The following is a 17245-nucleotide window of genomic DNA, read 5'->3' on the forward strand; positions in this document are numbered from 1 at the left end:
GAAAGAACACTATATACAGAAAATTTTCAGCTTGTTGACTGTCTCAGCAGAGAAGCTAAGGCTTCATGGAAGCATAATAAAAAAGTGTAGTTAATGACAGGTTTCTAAAGGCAGTTTTCTCTCCAAAGAGGTTAAGGGAAAATGACATACCTTCTTGAAGCCCTCTTGTCTATTTTATATGTGGAGTGTTAGCTAACTGAGCTTTTGTGGCTTTAGAACCTTTCATAGGTGTTTGCTGTTCCTCAACAGAGTAACCAATCAGTGAAAAAAACTCTTTTCTTAAGAGATTAAGCTGTTCACCCTAAGAAAAATATATAAAGGAAAGAAAAAGGGGTGGGGGAAAAAAAAGAAATACTGCATAAAGAAGCCCAGTTTAGTAAGAAGCTGTTATTTTAATATGATAACAGTATAAATATATGGTATTTCAGATGGTTCACCTCATTTACCGTTTTTTTTTTTCTCCAGGAATTTGGTGTTGTTTCAAATACAAGGTTGATTTCTGCTGCTACTTCTGTATGTAAGTATAGGTGATTTTCATTATACTGTAGTTAGGTATCTATAGGGAGATGAGACATTTTCTTTATGGGTATTTTTGATTGATTGTTTCTAAAAGGTGGCTTTTTATCAAGTCATGGAAGGGCTTGCATGGTGACTGCTAGGAGCCAGTTAAAGCCACTTGGAATAAATAACTTCTGTTTCTACATACAGAAACAGAAGGGTCCTTTCTGTATTAGTTTTGGTTGATTCTGGTTGGAACTTATGCCAAGCATAAATAAAAGGAAAGTAATAAAATTAAACTATTGAGGTTTATAAACAGTCTGACCTACTCAAAGATAGAATTGGAAACGTGGGGCTCTATTTGTTTTACAAAAGGTAAGGCTTCATGGAACTATCTGTTTTCAGAATTTTTGGTAGGTTGTATATGTTCTAATTTTTTAAAATCCTTTTTTCCCTAATCATAAAATTAGTCTTGGTATATGATATTTGTTTTTAAAAATACATTTTGTAACCTATGTATTGTTCACAAATAAATGCAATAAAATCACACCGTAGTTAGTTAATTCTCTGTTCTTCCCACTTACCTTATATTTCCTGGTTCCTATAACTTGCATCTCATCCATCAGGGTCTTAAAGTGATGGCTTCCTGAACGGAATGCTATAATTTGACCCAGAAGGTCCAGCTGCTCTCAATAGGCAATTCCTGGCTGTGCTGTTCAGAATGTAGGTCAGTGCTTTCAAAATCCCTCATAGCCGTTGAGGGGACAGGTGACTGGCTGCATCTGTAGCCTCCACATGCAGTAAGTGTATCAGGCCAGGGGCTGGCCATATGACAGTTCCACCACCAGAAGCTGAAACATATCTTCAGTGCCAGCATGACCAAGACCAGTACTGGATTTAGTAGTAAGAGTTGCTATTTTTACATCAGTAGCATCTCAAAGCACAGATCGGCATGGCAGTTTTGATGCATCAGTGAGAAAGCTAGATGGGTTTTGGTAAATAGGTAAATTTGGCTGATTTTACTTGGACTTCTAATCCTGAGATGTGCTGTTTCTGAAAATCTTAGTCTCGAGTCTCAGTCTGTCATGTGTCAGAATGCTGAAGGATGTTTTCCCCAAGTTCTTCCTTCAGACCTAGAAACCCTGCCTGCCCTGATAAGTATTCTTTTCATGGAAGTGGGGACAAAAAGCAACAGGCTTTCTTCTAGCACTTATGTCTTCTATCCTACGTGGTCTTCTCTGCCAGTTGCTTCAGTAGCACACAACACTTTTTTTGGAGGTCTTTTTACAAAAGGCGAAAAAAGATGAGACAAATAAAAGAAAGCTGTTGAAAGAGGTGATTACCATAACAGTAATCAGTTGAAAAAGTTTGTTTGCTTTTAGTTAGGTAGAAACATGAAGTTCCTAACCCATTCTTCTTTTGTAAGGAAGATAATCTCAGACTGGTTTCTGGCAATATCTGCAAAAGCTTTTTGCTCTGTTTCCCCAGCTCACTAAAGGACAGCTCCACATGGTTGTGTTGACACCTCGCTTTGTGGAAAAATGTTTTGTTTCCCTATCTTCCTACTTATAGTGGTCTAGCTTTTTACTATATAGCTCTTCAGTTTGTCTGCTTCTTGAGAAATATATTTTATTCATTATTCTTTTTCTTGAAATAATTCAAATTTCCAACCGGTACCCTAGTCTTGTCCTACAGCAAGTTTTCTAGTGAAGTCTACTACAGGTCTAAATGCTGAAGTCTTTAGTCCAGAGGACTGACACGATCTTTTCATCAAATTGAATTGCATATTAGTTCTTTGGAAGGAGTATCAACTCATAATATACTAGCTGTCATTAATATAAGGAATATTGTTCACTTCCAGAATGTTAAATGTTACCTGTTTTCCTTTGAGGACAGGGACTTAAAATAATTTTTTTAATGTTTCATTTGTACAAATCTCAAATCCACGTTCTGAAGTGTACTTAAATTTTAATTTGCCCAGCATTCTGAGGTTGCTCTGTTTTTGCAATTTAACATAATTCTTAACAGTGCACTACTTGTACCTGTTCTCCTTGTAAAATGCACGAGGATAATGAGGTATCTAAATTGGGAATCAGCATAAGCTAGAAAACTGAGGATATATTTGCATGTACTCTTGGAAGCAAGTGTCTTGAATTGTATCATATGCCTAAGCAGATGCTTAAGTGTCTCTCTTAAGGAGAGAAACACCCTTGAAACGTCTGATAATCCAGTGCCTACGACACAGATCTGCAGTGTGGTGAGCTGACTTCTTGCTTTGAATTTGAGCCTGTTTTTTATGTATCCAGAATCTCTGCATTGTGACCATACAAGGTCTCTTGGCTGAGCTCCCTCACCCTGCCCTTGGTCTTCCTTTTCTAAGACTTCATTACATCGTTTAAGATCTTGCATGCTGAAAGATCAAGCCTGTGTAAAAAATCCCCCATGAAAATTCCATTCGGATTTAGTGTTGGAACTGAGATTCTGAAGAGATTACCAGATGTGGAGTGACATCAGTAGGCAGATAGCTCTGAGAATGATACCTTGTGGAAAGTTAGGTGCCTATAAGCTAGTCAGTGGTTAATTAGAAGATTTAATAGTGCCCAAAGCAGCAGACAGGCTTCTGGCTGAGTACTTGTGCAAATCTAGGTTTCAGGTGTATTTCTCTTCCCTTTCAGAATCTTAAATCTTATAACTCAACTTCTATCTTTCAAATACAAACCTTTTGTACTGCAAGTACTTGTGTTGCCAAACAGATGTGAAGCAGATGAATGTATACAGATGAATTAATAGGAAGGGAAAGAAGTAAAAGTATTAATTTTCACATAATCTTTAACATTAGTTTTTAACACACTGATTTCTTTTTACTGTAGTGAAAACTAGGTTTTCGTATGCCTTTCCGAAGGAGTTTCCTTATAGGATGAACCATGTAAGTATCCTGTTAGAGATATCATTTGATCAAATAAATTGAAAGATGAAGAATTGTTAGCAGGAAATCCTTTCTTCTGAATTCTAATAAAGAAATATTTTCATACTTGTATGTTAGGTTGCTCATAATTAGCTTTGGATTATTGGGAAAGTTACTTTTAAAATTAATAAATCCTGTGTAATCTCCTTTCCTTAAATTGATGACAGGAATGCTATAAAGGGAAGTGATGTGACTGGCTGACTGAATTAGTAATTTTGATACAGTATGATGATAAAAGAGATTTAGCTTTATTTGAATGTTCTTGTTTACAAATGCATTGCTCTAGGGAAGGTGACTAGCTCTTGCACCTGGGGTGCTTCCAAGCTTGCACAAGAAACAGTTGGCTTACAGAAAGCAGTTTTATTTTTGCCTGTAAAATGTAATGGCTTGTGAAGAATAATTGTTATTTATTATTTAAAATTTTGATTTACCAATGTTTTTAAAGGCATTCTCAGTCACAATGCTGAGAAATTTTGTAGTTTTTCTTGAAAGCAGTTTTGACCTGTGCTGTAGTATTTTGAAAGTTAAACAGATCTAATTATTTTGAGATTGACTGTGACAAACACTGTTTTTGTTGTTTTGCTTTTCGCACAATCTAGAAAGCTAAATAATATATCAGAATATAAAGTATGTAAGACCTTGTAATAAAACTGCATGGCTGTTTTACAGATAAAGGCAAATGGAAATATATTTTGGAGTACTGCTTTCCTATATCAAAGCAGTCCAGTCTTTTCACTGGTACCACTAATAGGTCACTATCTCAAAGGAAAATGAGAGGTTAATTGCTACAACTGGACAGAATATTTCATATGAAGTTAAATCTGAAAATACTTTGAAAGGACATTTGGCACGTTATGGCCTGATAAAGAGGCTCTAATTCTACAAAAGGACTTCTCTATTACTGTTCCATGTTTATACACTGGCAACGACGTCGAAAGAGATCAGACAAGAACTGCCAATGAAGTCGTCTTGCATAGTAAACTTGATCCGAAGTGTTTCTGTGCGTTGTTATTATGACTGCAGTTAAGTTACAGTGGTTGTAAGGCAATGGCTAATATTAGTTTGATTTTTCTTTGGGTTTTGAAATGTGTGTTAAGAATTCCTATGCATTCATGATGTTAAGCTGGATGCCAGTTAATTCTGAAACCTGCTGCTCTGTAACTTTCATTTTACTTCATTGCAGATACTAGAATGTGAATTCTATCTCTTAGAACTAATGGTAGGTGTTGCCTTTTTTTTTTTTTTTTTTTTTTTTTTTTTTTTTTTTTTTTTTCCCCTTTACTGTTGCCTCAGTTTACTTTTTACTGATGAAGAATGTTTTTAATTTAGTGCTATGAAATAATGTATTATGTTGTGGTTTCTTTGTTCTTCTCTGCCCCCCCCCCCCTTCTATTTGTAGAATAGTGTCAGGGCCGGTCTGGCACTTTTGATTTTCCCCCCCCCCCTTCTATTTGTAGAATAGTGTCAGCGCAGGTCTGACATTTTAGATTTTTGTCAGGATGCTGTAACTACTGTGCTGTCATCCAGGCTCAGTGAGGGCATTCTCACCTCCTTGTGTTGAAGCTGGACTTCTCCACAGGAAGAGGGCAGACAGTAGGAGAAGGAGCAGGTATGGCTCCTGCATCCGAGTGGTTAGAGCGCTGTTGGGAAGGGTAAAGCATAAGTTCTGTTTCCAGAACTGCTGCTGTTTTTAAATGAAAAATAAGTATGTAAGTTCTGATGCAGAGACTAGGATGTCAGTGTCCTTATTCCCCCAGATGAATGGCCAGTCAAGAGCATAAAGAGTTTATTCTTTCTATGCCTCTTCTTTTTTACTGGAAGAATCTTGAACTAGACATATACATCCCAGCTTCAGCAGGTGGTGTCGGTGGTATCCCACTTGGGCTAGTCTGTAACCTGATAATTAAAGTAATCTAGGAAGTGGGATGTGTAAGACCCCACTTTGGATCCTGTAAGGAAGAAACTGAATTTGGGATGTCCCATTGTCTGATATGGTGCTGGAACTCTGAGGCTGTTGGGTGAAGGGAGTTCAACGTGACATTTTCTTCAAGGCGCTTTCAAAGACAGGTGCTGTACCTGCCCTTTGCCAGGGCTGCTGTTCCATTGCTGTGTGTCCCAGGGCAGCTGGAAGGATGCAGCCCAGGCTTCTTAGGGGGGTTAGGTCAAGTTGGTGCCTAATTTCTACATACTGGTTGGACCTGAATGGGTTAGGCACTGAGCTTGCTGTACTAGAGTAGTTCTGCTCAAGTACAGAGAAAAGGAGAGAAATTGAGGAGGATCCCAGTGAGTTAGGCAGCAACTGAGAAAGGATATCTTTTGGGAACAGGACACAGAGCTCAGATCAAAGGTTTTGTTTGTGCCTACAGTTCTTATACCCCTGTTTTGGATACCCTGTTTAGATTTCGTCCTTGATACCTCTGCTATACATGGCAGTAACTCTTGAGTTTTGTATACAGGAGTTATATCACAAGTAGCTGCATTTTTAAGAAGTTAGATTTTGGGGATTAACTTACTTTTCCAGTATACTGTGCAATATACAGTATCTGTAATACCTATGTTTCTCTTTGGTGTTCAGCACAAGTAACTCAATGTGGCTTTTCGCTATAGCATCCATACAGTTGGCTGCTTTCAGCGAGGGGGTTATTCCTGTTTGTTTACGCCAACCCGAGCCTGAAAAGAGGGGATTTGAGAGCAGTGGATTTTTTTTTCTCCTTTTCTCCTGCTCCTTTCTCTTCCTTCCGAACCAGTGTCACTTATTTTGGCATGCTTTCCATGTATGGTATTAGGGACAGACTGTTGTCTGGCAGTGTTTTGTATTTCCAAGTGGGAATTACGGGTTTGTAAGCAAATGAGGTTTTGGTGTGCTGCAGATGTGGCTTTTTCTGTCTCTTAGGGGAAGGGCATGGGCAGACGGGCAACCATGCTATGTAATGGTATTCTAGAGGGAGCACTGCCCTCATTAGGGCAGGGTTAGGTGTCAGAATGCTACTTAAAAAAATAATCAGAAATTGACTTGTAAACTAAATGTTGTTAATGGGAACTGACAACACATCCTGTATTGTAATCTAACTTTTATCCTGATGACATTTTTCCTAGGACTGCTGTTTGATAGTATATCATCCTTATAGACCTTTGCTCCAATATGTGCAAGATATGGGCCAAGAAGACATGCTGCTACCTCTCGCATGGTAATGAAGACAATGATTAACAACAGTGCCTTCTTTCAGCAAGAAAGCAACTGTTTAACAGGCTTCAAAGGTCGTTAAGCAAAAGCAGGCTCAGCCATATTTGAATACAAGGGCTGTCCCAGTTAACTTGTGCAGGTGTATGTCCCTGGTTTAGCTAATTATGTCTTTAACCCTGTAATGATTTTATTTTGCAGTGGTCTAATTTTTATTTTTAGACTAGCTCTAATAGTACAGGTTATTACACTGCTGAATGGTGACTCTGAGTAGAGGTAATCTTTTTCTATCAACATGGGCTTTCTGTTGTACCTTGTCATAGAAAGCAGAAGCAGTGTATAGGGGGTTTTAGCTGTCTTAGCTGAACTCTTATTCTTGGACTGTTCCTCAAATACAGAAAGACTGTAGGAATACTACTTTTATGCGTGCCCTTACTGTAGAACAGGGATAATTATTTTATGGTGTACATTAACACTCTCTGCAGAAGGATGTTTATGGTATTATAATAATGCTTCCAAATAAACTTTTGCTATGACTTACAAGGAAAAAATGAAAGGCTTTAAGAGATTTTTACAGGGGAAGAGATGTCTTCCCTTGTAGCTTTGCCCTGCAGCCTCACTACTTCTAGCATTTGGGAAACTGGCAAAATATTAATCAACTGACAGCAGTTTTTGAAGTCATATGGTCTAAAGATAAATAGGGCGATACTTACAGGTTCTTTTTTGCACAGGAGGATAGTGAATGACACATATAGAACAGATCTTTGTCTGCTGTACCCTCCTTTCATGATAGCTTTAGGTAAGTAAAATAAGTAATGTCTCTTGTCATGCTTAAATGGAGGTTTTCTGTGAGATGCACCCTCTTAAGGTGCTTCAGTTTGTGTTTCATACAGTACTGAACTTTAAATGTTCTTTGCCTTGCAACTTTAGGTGTCTTGAAGAAAAAACATATAATGAATCCTGAGTTTTCTCTGTTGCACTGTATAGTGTTTATAAAAAGTAGATTATTTCTAACTGTATCAAGAATGTTCAATGTCCCTGTCACCTGATCTTTGCAGCTTGCCTACACGTGGCCTGTGTTGTCCAGCAGAAGGATGCAAGGCAATGGTTTGCTGAGCTGTCTGTTGATATGGAAAAGGTACTCTGGTTTTAGTTCTTGCTGCCTGTTACAGACTGACCAGAAATGGTAGTTATGGGTATAAAACTACTGTCTTACATGTCTGCAGTACTGATTTGAACTTCATTCGGAGATCATGACAGGTGCTGTTGAAATTAGGTAGATCTCTTGGGGAGGGAGGCAATGTCAGGTCATTCAGTTATCACCCTGCTCTGAAAGTCAAGACAACCATTGCATAATGGCAAAGCGTTCCTGCTCTTCAGATGGAAATGCAGAACCAATATCCTTTGCTTTTTTTTTTTTTTTTTTTTTTTTCCCCAGAAAAAGTATTCCCAGTGTTTTTCATCATTCAAGATTGCCAGCAGTTTGACTTCTAAATTCTAGTGCATGTGATTTTCTAATTCACTTTTCAGGCTACCATGCCTACATACTGTTCTTGTTTTCTCCTTATAAATGTTTGTAGTTTAGTGGAGTGTAAAACATTCTTGGCACTTTCAGGATGACCAGCACTGTGATTTCAGGCAGTGTTAAACAGGGCAATGCCATGATCATTCTGTTTGAGTTCCCTGCTGTTGCAAATTCTATGTCAAATAATCCTTTCATAAATTTATCAGGTTCCAAGGTGCAGTTGTCCTCACACTATTAATACTGTTTTCACTAGTTCCTTTTACTTTTAGGGTCAACTTCTTTATCCTTTGTTTAGCTCCAGCAAGCAAGCCACACCTAGTACTTATTCTCCTTATCACACTGTTTCACTCTGCACATATTTTTCAGTGTATCCTTTTGAAAATGAGTGTCTGGAGTTCAGTAGCACATTATGGATGAGATGTGCTATTGCCCTGTGTGCCCCTGGGATTGCCCTTTATCCCACTGATGATAGCCTGGCATTGTATTTGTATTCCAGGATTCATCTGCAGATTTAAGCACAGCGTGGATGCCATGTGGCATCAAAAGCTCTGTGAATTGTGCTGTCATGTGTGTAGAAGCAGGGTGATGATAAACTGGCAGCAGAGGGGAACCAACCTCCATTTGACAGATAAGGGTTCCCATAAGCTTGGATACTAGACATGTTTGAGTGTTTACATGTCTTGCTTCTCATGCCAGCAATTTAAGCTTGATTTTTTTTTTTTTTTTTAACATTAACACCATGGACTTCTTAGCCAAGTATGACTTTATTTCTAGGATATATATTATTCTATCACATAATCGAAGTCTGTATATTAAAAAGAAGAAGGAAGTCTACTTAAATGATTTAGAGAATGATGAAACAAATTAGCAACCAAACATTAGTTACCTTTTATATAAGATATTGCACTAGAAATTTAATAGGAATGAAGGTAGTTGAGGTGCGGTAGATAGAAAATGTCTAAACTGGAAGAGAATGCTTATACTTCCAGAAGTGGAATATGAAAATTCAACAGTTCTTATTATAAGTATATAAGAGTATATAATGATGATAATAATTATTTAGACATTCCTTGGCTCTTTAGTTCTTGGATGGAAAGAATTCAGACCAATGTTTTGTGGTTTTGGGCTTCTTTTTTTCCCTGCACTCCCTCTGATGTGTATAGGACATGGATAATCATCAGTTACTGTATGTGTAATCCATGGTCCCCTGGCTGCAGTCAGGCTGCCAGGTGTCTCTATTTTCCCAGTAGCACAGTTACGAGCTGTGGCGCTAGTTCCAAATAAATAATTGAAAAGCTGTTTAGCTTACAAGGGGGGGAGAAGTGGTATATACAGGTGAATGGGAGGGAAAGTGTTCTGTTCAGGCTTCCATTCACAGTCAAATTAAAAAAAAACTACCCTGGTTATAGAAATGGTTGATTGTGAGACTCAATTAAATGTGAGACAGTTCTGTTTATATGAAAATTATGACACTTAATTTCAGTTTGGGGCATGTTTAATTAATCACACAATTAAACTGGCTATGACAAAGATAAAATCACTATTGTGTCTGACCTTAGGACTTCTTTTGTTTCTAATCAGATTTTAGAAATAATCAGGGTTATTCTGAAGCTGTATGAGCAGTGGAAGAACTTTGATGAGAGAAAAGAGATGGCTACTATTCTTAGCAAAATGCCTAAACCAAAACCACCTCCAAACAGGTACTGTACTTTCTTAATGCACTTTCCATTTGGAAAAGCTGGGGTAGTATCTCAAGAATGAGTAAGTTTAATTTGAGATATAGCATATGTTTTGAGAGTGCAGATCCTTCTGTTACAGCCAGCCTGATGGTTCAGGAGCTAGTGAGGATCAGAGGGTTGTTTCATTGGAGAGGGTGCTGGGGTGAGAGTGTGATCGGCACAGCTTAGCAGGCGTAAGGAGCCGCGGTGCGAGGCTCCGTGGGAGCTGGGGCAACTCAGTGTCCTGGTGAGCAGCACTGCTGGGAACCTGCACGTGCCTGTGCCACGTGAACTTGGAAACGCTGACTTCAGAAGTACATGCAGCAGGCAGCTCCACGGGGAAGTATTAAAATTATTATTCTAATAAATACAGTAAAGCTATGCATGCTGAGAGTAACATTCGCTTTTTTTTTTTGTGAAACTTAGCAGAATAACTTATTTGTGCATGGGTTGAAGTATTTTCCTTGAAAAGGTTTTTACTACTCTCAGAATACTGTATTTTTTTCATTAAAAAAAAAAGGTGACAGGTATGTGATATGATGTTTCTTTTTGAAAACACGTTGTGTTTTGTTTTTCCCTCCAAACAGTGAAGGAGAACAGGGTCCAAATGGTAGCCAGAACTCTAGTTATAGCCAATCTTAAGACATTCCAAAGAATTTCTTTGTGGACCACTTTGACTCAAGACATCCTGGGATCTTTCCTGTGTTCATGAAATGGACAGAAGGCTTTAGTAACATCTTTGACAAAGAACTTGAAGACTAAATAGCTTGTTTGTGTCAAGCATTTCGAAAGCTTTTTCTCTAAAACCGCATCATTTTCTCTGAGGCTGGAGCAAACGTATTAAGATTTTTCAGTGTGAGGAATCAAATGCTAAACCAAGCTGCAAAAGATTAATACTATCCACTCAAAAACAAATCGTTCATTATTGGTTTAGTTTGCTTTCAGGAAATTGTAATTTCCCATCAAAGTGAACTATTTTTAAAGCAACAGTAGCCTGAGGCCTAAGTGTAACTGTATTAACAACTTGTGTTGTCTTCATTTTGTTTGTGACTGAAGGAAGATACTGCACTGTGTATTAAATCTGTTTGTTACCTTGAGTTTTCTTGGTTTTTAATAAATCAGATGTGGATTCTGTAACAAGTAACACGGCAGTCCTTCAGAAACAAAGCCTAGAGGAGCCTGCAGAGAATATTGTTAACAGTTGTAATGAAAGCTGCAGGAAAGACATTCAGTTCCTCTTTTGGATTAGAAAAGTGCTGTTTGACTCAGTAGTACTTGGATGTTTTGCCAGGAAGCGTAGTAGCCCAGCTTACCAGAGAAGTGCAATATGTATAGTGATTCTGCAGTTTTCTTAAACATTTCAAGTGTTAGGAATTAAAAAACCCCAACATACTATGATTTTTTTTTTTTTTTTTTTACAAGTAAATGTACTGTATGGGAGAATTGGAATATTTCACAATCAAGTACACATCTGGAGATGATTGCTATTTTTTATGGTGGTTTTTTTTTATACAAAAGACACACTGTTAGTCTGCCTTCACTGTTAGTGTGAATTTGTGTGGTTCATCCGAGAGTTTATTTAAGAGGATCAAGCTTTTGGTGAGCTTCATGCCAGCTAATTTTAATTGTGCTTTTAGAAGCAACTCTTTAGAAAAACTAAAATGGGATTCCTTGGTTAATTATGTGCTGGAGAAAATAAGATTCCTTCAGAGGGCCATGTCCTGTGTTCCTTACTCAGGCAGATACTCAGCTAAGTCAGGAATTGGCCTAAATCCAGTTTCTTGATGTGTTTTAGGTAACTTTGTTTCCAATTAAGTTCTGTACAACTTTGTTTTGAATGATAATGCCGACTTGCCCAAGTATAAAAATGGAAAAATAAAGTGCAGTAAAACTTTTTTTTTTTTTTTCTTCCCCTCAAACCAACACATTTTACTCGTCTGAAATATTGGAGGGAAAATCCTTGAAACCCCTCACTCTATTTTGTGTCTTGGTTGACAAGCTGGCCCCTTGAAAACCCCTGGTTTTGCAAATACCTGTCTTTGTAACTGGCTGGTCTTTCAGTGAGACACAACTGAAGTGTGTTTGTATGTAGCCCGTTAGGCTACATTTCTGTTTTTGAAATACATTTCAGTATTTCTGTTCAGGTTATTTTCATAAACCAATAAGTAAACAAGCCCAAACCATTTTGGTGAGATAGAAGATACATATGTTTTTGCTACTTCCGTTGCCATTTGATCTATACCTTTTATAGACACTTGATTGATGATGAATTTGGCTATTTCCCTTTGTTTCTTGAGTCTAAAACGTGCTATTTGTAATGTGGACTTGGGGAGTAGAAATAAATCAATGCAACTTGAGCACTGTGTGAAGTTTTTAAACTTGGAACTGTTCTTTAGGTAAACCTCAGTCTTCTCACATACAACACATAATCTCCTAAGAAAGCTCATGTTTTGAAATTAGGGATTTTACAGCATTAATGAAGAATTCTGGCTGCAGTCATTAAAAGTTTGCTGCTCAAGAGCCTTTGCAGAATTTACTTCCCACCCAAATCACCTGTGCGACCTCAACTCCAGAGCTAAAATACCAGGCACTCCTTGATGCTAAATAGAAGTATCTGAAGCCACTGTCCTCACCTCCCCAGCAGGGATGTCACCAGCTCTGATGGCAGTATAAACAGTGAAAGGCAATGGAGTGCAGTCAAAGGGACTGGATTCACTGATGACAGTTATAAAAATATGTAAGTTGAAATAACCAGGAAATGGAACATAATGCAAATGCAGCAGCTTTGTTACCAACCATACAGAAAAAAACAACTCACCTTTACTGTGCTTCATTTCAAAGGAGATAAATACATAAAAATGAGGTGTTTAATTAAAAGAGAAGTAGTTGAAAGTCTTCACGGATTATATGGTTACAGGTGACAGCAGTGTCAAAGCAAACACAGGTCACCTATGCCAAAAAGTCAACAAAAAATCTAAAGGGAATCAACTAATCTCCATCAGACAAGTTGTTTAACTCTAAAAGCATCACTTGAAAAACAAGTTATATCACATAAGGAAGATGCAGAAGACACAGAAGGGATCATCACCTTTGACAAGCTAAAAATAGTTTGAGAAACACCTTGTAAAAAACTACCATGACTAATAAAAACTAATGAAAATAAAAAAGAGGTCTACAGTCCAGTCCCTTTCCTATTGAGAAAAAAATCCCCAACTCTCCAGCTCAGAAAAGGTAGCAGAAGTCTAGAAAGATCACGAGTGGTGTGGAGACTGATGAGGTGACAACTGTTCACCACTTCTCACAGAAGGAGCATCCATGAGAACAACAGAGGGCAAGTTGGGAAGAAACAAAACAAAATAGATCGTTAAACCAAATGCATCCTGCTGAGACTGCTGGGAGTTTGTGTTGAAAATTTACAAATTCCCACATGCACCCAGACATGCAAAGCCTGAGGGAAGTATCAAAGCACCCTGAGCTGTAAATGAGAGTAATCTGGGGATTGTATCACTACATACCTACACTGTTCTAGGCTCTTCCTCAGATGTTTATTACCATTTGCTGCCAAACACAATAATGGGCCAGACAGATCTTGGTGACTGTATGTTGTTCATATCTTGTGGCTATGTAGTTTTAGATGTTCCCAGCAAACTTTAATGTAGCTACAAAAGGAAGCATTGGCCACTTAGGACTAAGTTGTGACCTAGTGTAGTTGATTACATCTCCGTGCTTTTGTTCATCTGTATAGTGAAATTTGGTGGCTTAGTCAATATATCTAGGCATGATCAATTACTCATTTAGCTCAATATTTTCAGCACGTCTCAAATTTTCTATACCATCTGACCTTAATGATCCAGGTCCAAAGTCCTGGTGAGACCTGGCGCAACACAGCCAACAGTGGGCTTCAGACACCCCTGACTGCATGCCCACAGCGTCGTGAACCCGAGTGTCTAGGTCACAGTCAACAGGCAGATAAACAGACCATAGGTTTGGCTGAATCAAACAAAACCCTTGGCATGTTACTCCTCCTGATCCAGTCTGAAAAAGACCTTTCAAGAGTAAGATAACTGTAATTTGCCACAAGGTAACACCCATACTCATCCTCGCATTTTGATTTCACCTTACTCCTATTAATTTATCAAAACAAACCAATGTTTTGGAAATCAGTCTATTTCTCATAAAGATGTTTGGGGTTTTTTTACGATCTGGAAATTAAAGTATAGCAGTAAGACCGCTAAAAAGTCAATTATACTTTCAAGAAAAAATGCACTCACCCCTCACAGTTAGGACAGCTACAATCCAGGGTCTCCAATTGCTGGACTGCAATCCCCGTGGGATGCCCTGTCAGGGCAGCACGGCTGGCTGTGCCAACCAAGGAGCTCTCCTCTACAAACAAATGACTGCAGAGAGACTGCAGGACTTAGTAGAAATAAAAGTTTACTAAGATTAGTTACTTCTCAGCTCTCTAAACTTGAGAGGGTGCATTTTTAGGTCTGTCCTTGCCATGCAGTCTGTGCTGTCAGAATGGAAGAGGTAGGTGTATGGTAGGAGCACACTGCCTGCAGTACAGACTGGAGCAGAGCCAGGAACTTTAATTCCTTTTTCCAGACATCCTGCAGAGTCCTGAACTTTGGTGCTAGGACTTACATTTTCTGGAGGCCTAAGAAATTCACCTGTAATAGCTCCCTTGAACTGCTAACAGCATCAAAAACCAACCAAACAAAAAATCCTTAAAATTATGACTATGCAAATTGGGCTGGGCTGGGTTGTTCTTTGAAGTTTGAGACTTGCAAATTAATGTACATAAAAGAAGGCTGTTTAGTAACTTCCTTGGACACCTCAAGTTTCCCAGCCTAAAATGATCACATCTCTGTAATAATAACTTTCAATATAGGCAAGTTCTCACTTGACACTGAGCTGCTGAGGGAACAGAAGCTGTACGAATGCTATAGCATTTGGTGCTAGGCAACAGATATGTGAATAAAAATGGATATACTTTTAAAATAAGGAATCACATAACATCTTGAACAGCAAGTATTACATCAGGTCTGCTTGCCTTTTTGTTTTCTGATCGGTTGTGAAGTTTTGGCCTTACCACCACATTTATTCTAAACAAACTACCCAACAGTTATTTGGGAAAGGATAAGTTTATTTGTCCTGCCATTAAACAGTCAAACTATATCATACAAAAGAACTTGGTAAACATGATAAGCACTTAAGATTCTCTTCACATGCTTTCACCAAAGTGAAAGTTGAACAAATTGAATGTCCTCTGTTCACTTCATAATCTTTCTCCATAATTTAAACCAAGCAGCTGATATGCATGTCTGTGTGAAGGTGAATGCCCATTTACATAAGAAAAGAGGAGTGTGCTGTACTCTGGAAGTGGAACATCCATAATTTGAATGCTAAAACCTACACACCATCCTGAAGCCTTGATGGGGCAAGGGTTCGGGCAGTCGTCTTCATTTTTTCTCTGGAGGTTCATGTTTTACCCAATCTTCAAAGCCACCAGCATATTGCTGAACTCTGAAAATACGCAGAAGATAAAAAGTTCAGAAGGACTCTTCTTGAAAAAGGTATTTAAAAGGAAATGGCAAAAAAAAACCAAAACAATGAACAACAACAAACATAGAGAAAAAAATCCAACATAAATTCTCTGCAATTATACTTGCACCTAGCTTCCCCGAGCCAGAACATTCCTGGTACTGCAATACTGCCTGCTTCCATGCAGTGTGTAACTCTTCTGTGAAATGACACAATGCTGGAGACATCAAGCAAGTAGTAGCAGCTAGATCAATGAAACAGTCTGCTACTTTTTTTTTTTATAAAAGAACACACTTGCTGCAGTGGGAGATTTACATGTTCTTATATCTAATACTTCAAATGTCATCAAAAAACCGCAGCACACAGACTTTTATCTCCTTGCAACCTACACGCTCTACACATCTGACATAAGCCTGCACAAAACGAAACTCTGAGAAAAAAAAAACACCATGCAAAACAATACTGACTCCTTCAATTAAGGAGCATGAGAAACAGATAATGGAGTATATTTTGCACTTATTAAAACAATATATTCATAAAATAAGAATGTGGTTCCATACTTCTGACTAGAATTATCAGGGATATTCCAGTTCATTAATTGCACTTCAGCAAATACACGAGCAAACAACCAATTTTAAAAATTCTATCTGCAGTCTTCAAGCCAATGAGGCACCTTCTGATATGGGTGTAACAATTCTGCCAACCAAACACTGCTTTTGCTTTCACTCTATCAAACCTATTGTCTTTTTAGCTACTGTCTTCACTGCCTTATTCCTGGCAAACAATCCAGTGCTTTACTCAAGGTGAAGGTCTGCTTTGTCAACAGTGAGCTGTACAGGTGGAACTGCAATTTAACAAAGGGTGTGGTTTCATATATTATTTAATCTAGTTTAAGACTGCACTTCTACCAAAGCAAGCAGTTCTCCAATCATCCTGCATCCCAGGCCTAGTGCTCATGAAGCTGCATAAGGCAGCAGCTTCTTGGTGGAGGACCCCCAGGAGGCAGAAGGACCCTTCAGGTGGCAGCATGGTCCTGCAGCAGACTGCAGCAGGTGCGCAGAGCGGCTGAGGGTTTTTTTCACAGGGCGATACGCCTCACTTTGCTGGAATGCCCAGTGGTGTCTTTCAAGATTTAGTTGAGACAAGCGGAAATGTCTAACTCAAATACCAGTAATTTTGTTCATACTGCACATTTAAATTTCTGCCCTTGCCCACAAAAAGCCAAGTATGAGTTCTGCTTCATGGGAGGAGGCTTTATGAATCCTATCCTTACATGTCATACCTGCTGAAACCCAAGGATGTGGCAAAACCGACTGCTTGTTTACTTCTTGTTCCTGCCAAACAGGAGAAAACCACTGGGTCCGACTTGGATGGCATCTTTTGATTGTACTGCTCTTTGAACTCCGTTGGGTCCATCTGCAGAGCTTCCACTAATTCACCCACTGGGAAATACGGGAAAAGAATTCTCATTTATTCTCCATCCACAGACAAGCTGACACTGTAAAGCTTCTAGTTCCCCTGGAGGAAAAGTTTAGCCTCACAAAACATTAGCTGTCTGGCACAGCTTCTCTTCGCTCAGTCACCGCTTGTCCACAGACTTAACCGTCAAGGTTAACAAAGGGGAACACCCAATACCTCTACATAACCGTGTCTGTAACTTACGCGGTATGTTGACAGATGCGGGGATTCTTCCGAATCTGTCGACCTCCCACCTCTCCCGCACGTCTATGTGGAGAACGTTGATCTTCTTCAAGTCTTTGAGCTCCTGGTAGGAGAGGCTGGGTGCCCCGCCGGCGCAGAGCCCGCGGCTGGCG

General features: G+C 38.8%; 2 protein-coding genes across 2 annotated transcripts in view; one reads left to right on the forward strand and one right to left on the reverse strand.

Moving 5' to 3' along the window:
* CCNC (cyclin C) overlaps positions 1 to 11775 on the forward strand; it is a 17255-nt gene extending 5480 nt beyond the window's left edge. The window contains exons 4-11 of the mRNA XM_008943225.1: positions 466 to 517; positions 3369 to 3424; positions 4647 to 4682; positions 6560 to 6651; positions 7376 to 7443; positions 7703 to 7782; positions 9751 to 9869; positions 10475 to 11775. Coding sequence (XP_008941473.1) covers positions 466 to 517; positions 3369 to 3424; positions 4647 to 4682; positions 6560 to 6651; positions 7376 to 7443; positions 7703 to 7782; positions 9751 to 9869; positions 10475 to 10529 — 558 coding nt within the window. The 3' untranslated portion in view covers positions 10530 to 11775. The remainder of the gene's footprint in view (positions 1 to 465; positions 518 to 3368; positions 3425 to 4646; positions 4683 to 6559; positions 6652 to 7375; positions 7444 to 7702; positions 7783 to 9750; positions 9870 to 10474) is intronic.
* Positions 11776 to 15349: 3574 nt separating this feature from the next.
* TSTD3 (thiosulfate sulfurtransferase (rhodanese)-like domain containing 3) lies at positions 15350 to 17241 on the reverse strand (the record flags this gene model as incomplete). The annotated part of the gene is made up of 3 exons (XM_008943227.1): positions 15350 to 15413; positions 16714 to 16873; positions 17094 to 17241. Coding segments are annotated over 3 exons (372 nt in total), but the record flags the coding sequence as incomplete, so codon positions are not given.
* Positions 17242 to 17245: the final 4 nt, after the last annotated feature.

The sequence above is a fragment of the Merops nubicus genome, unplaced genomic scaffold (assembly GCF_000691845.1).
Source record: "Merops nubicus isolate BGI_N331 unplaced genomic scaffold, ASM69184v1 scaffold31846, whole genome shotgun sequence".
Taxonomy (NCBI): Eukaryota; Metazoa; Chordata; class Aves; order Coraciiformes; family Meropidae; genus Merops; species Merops nubicus.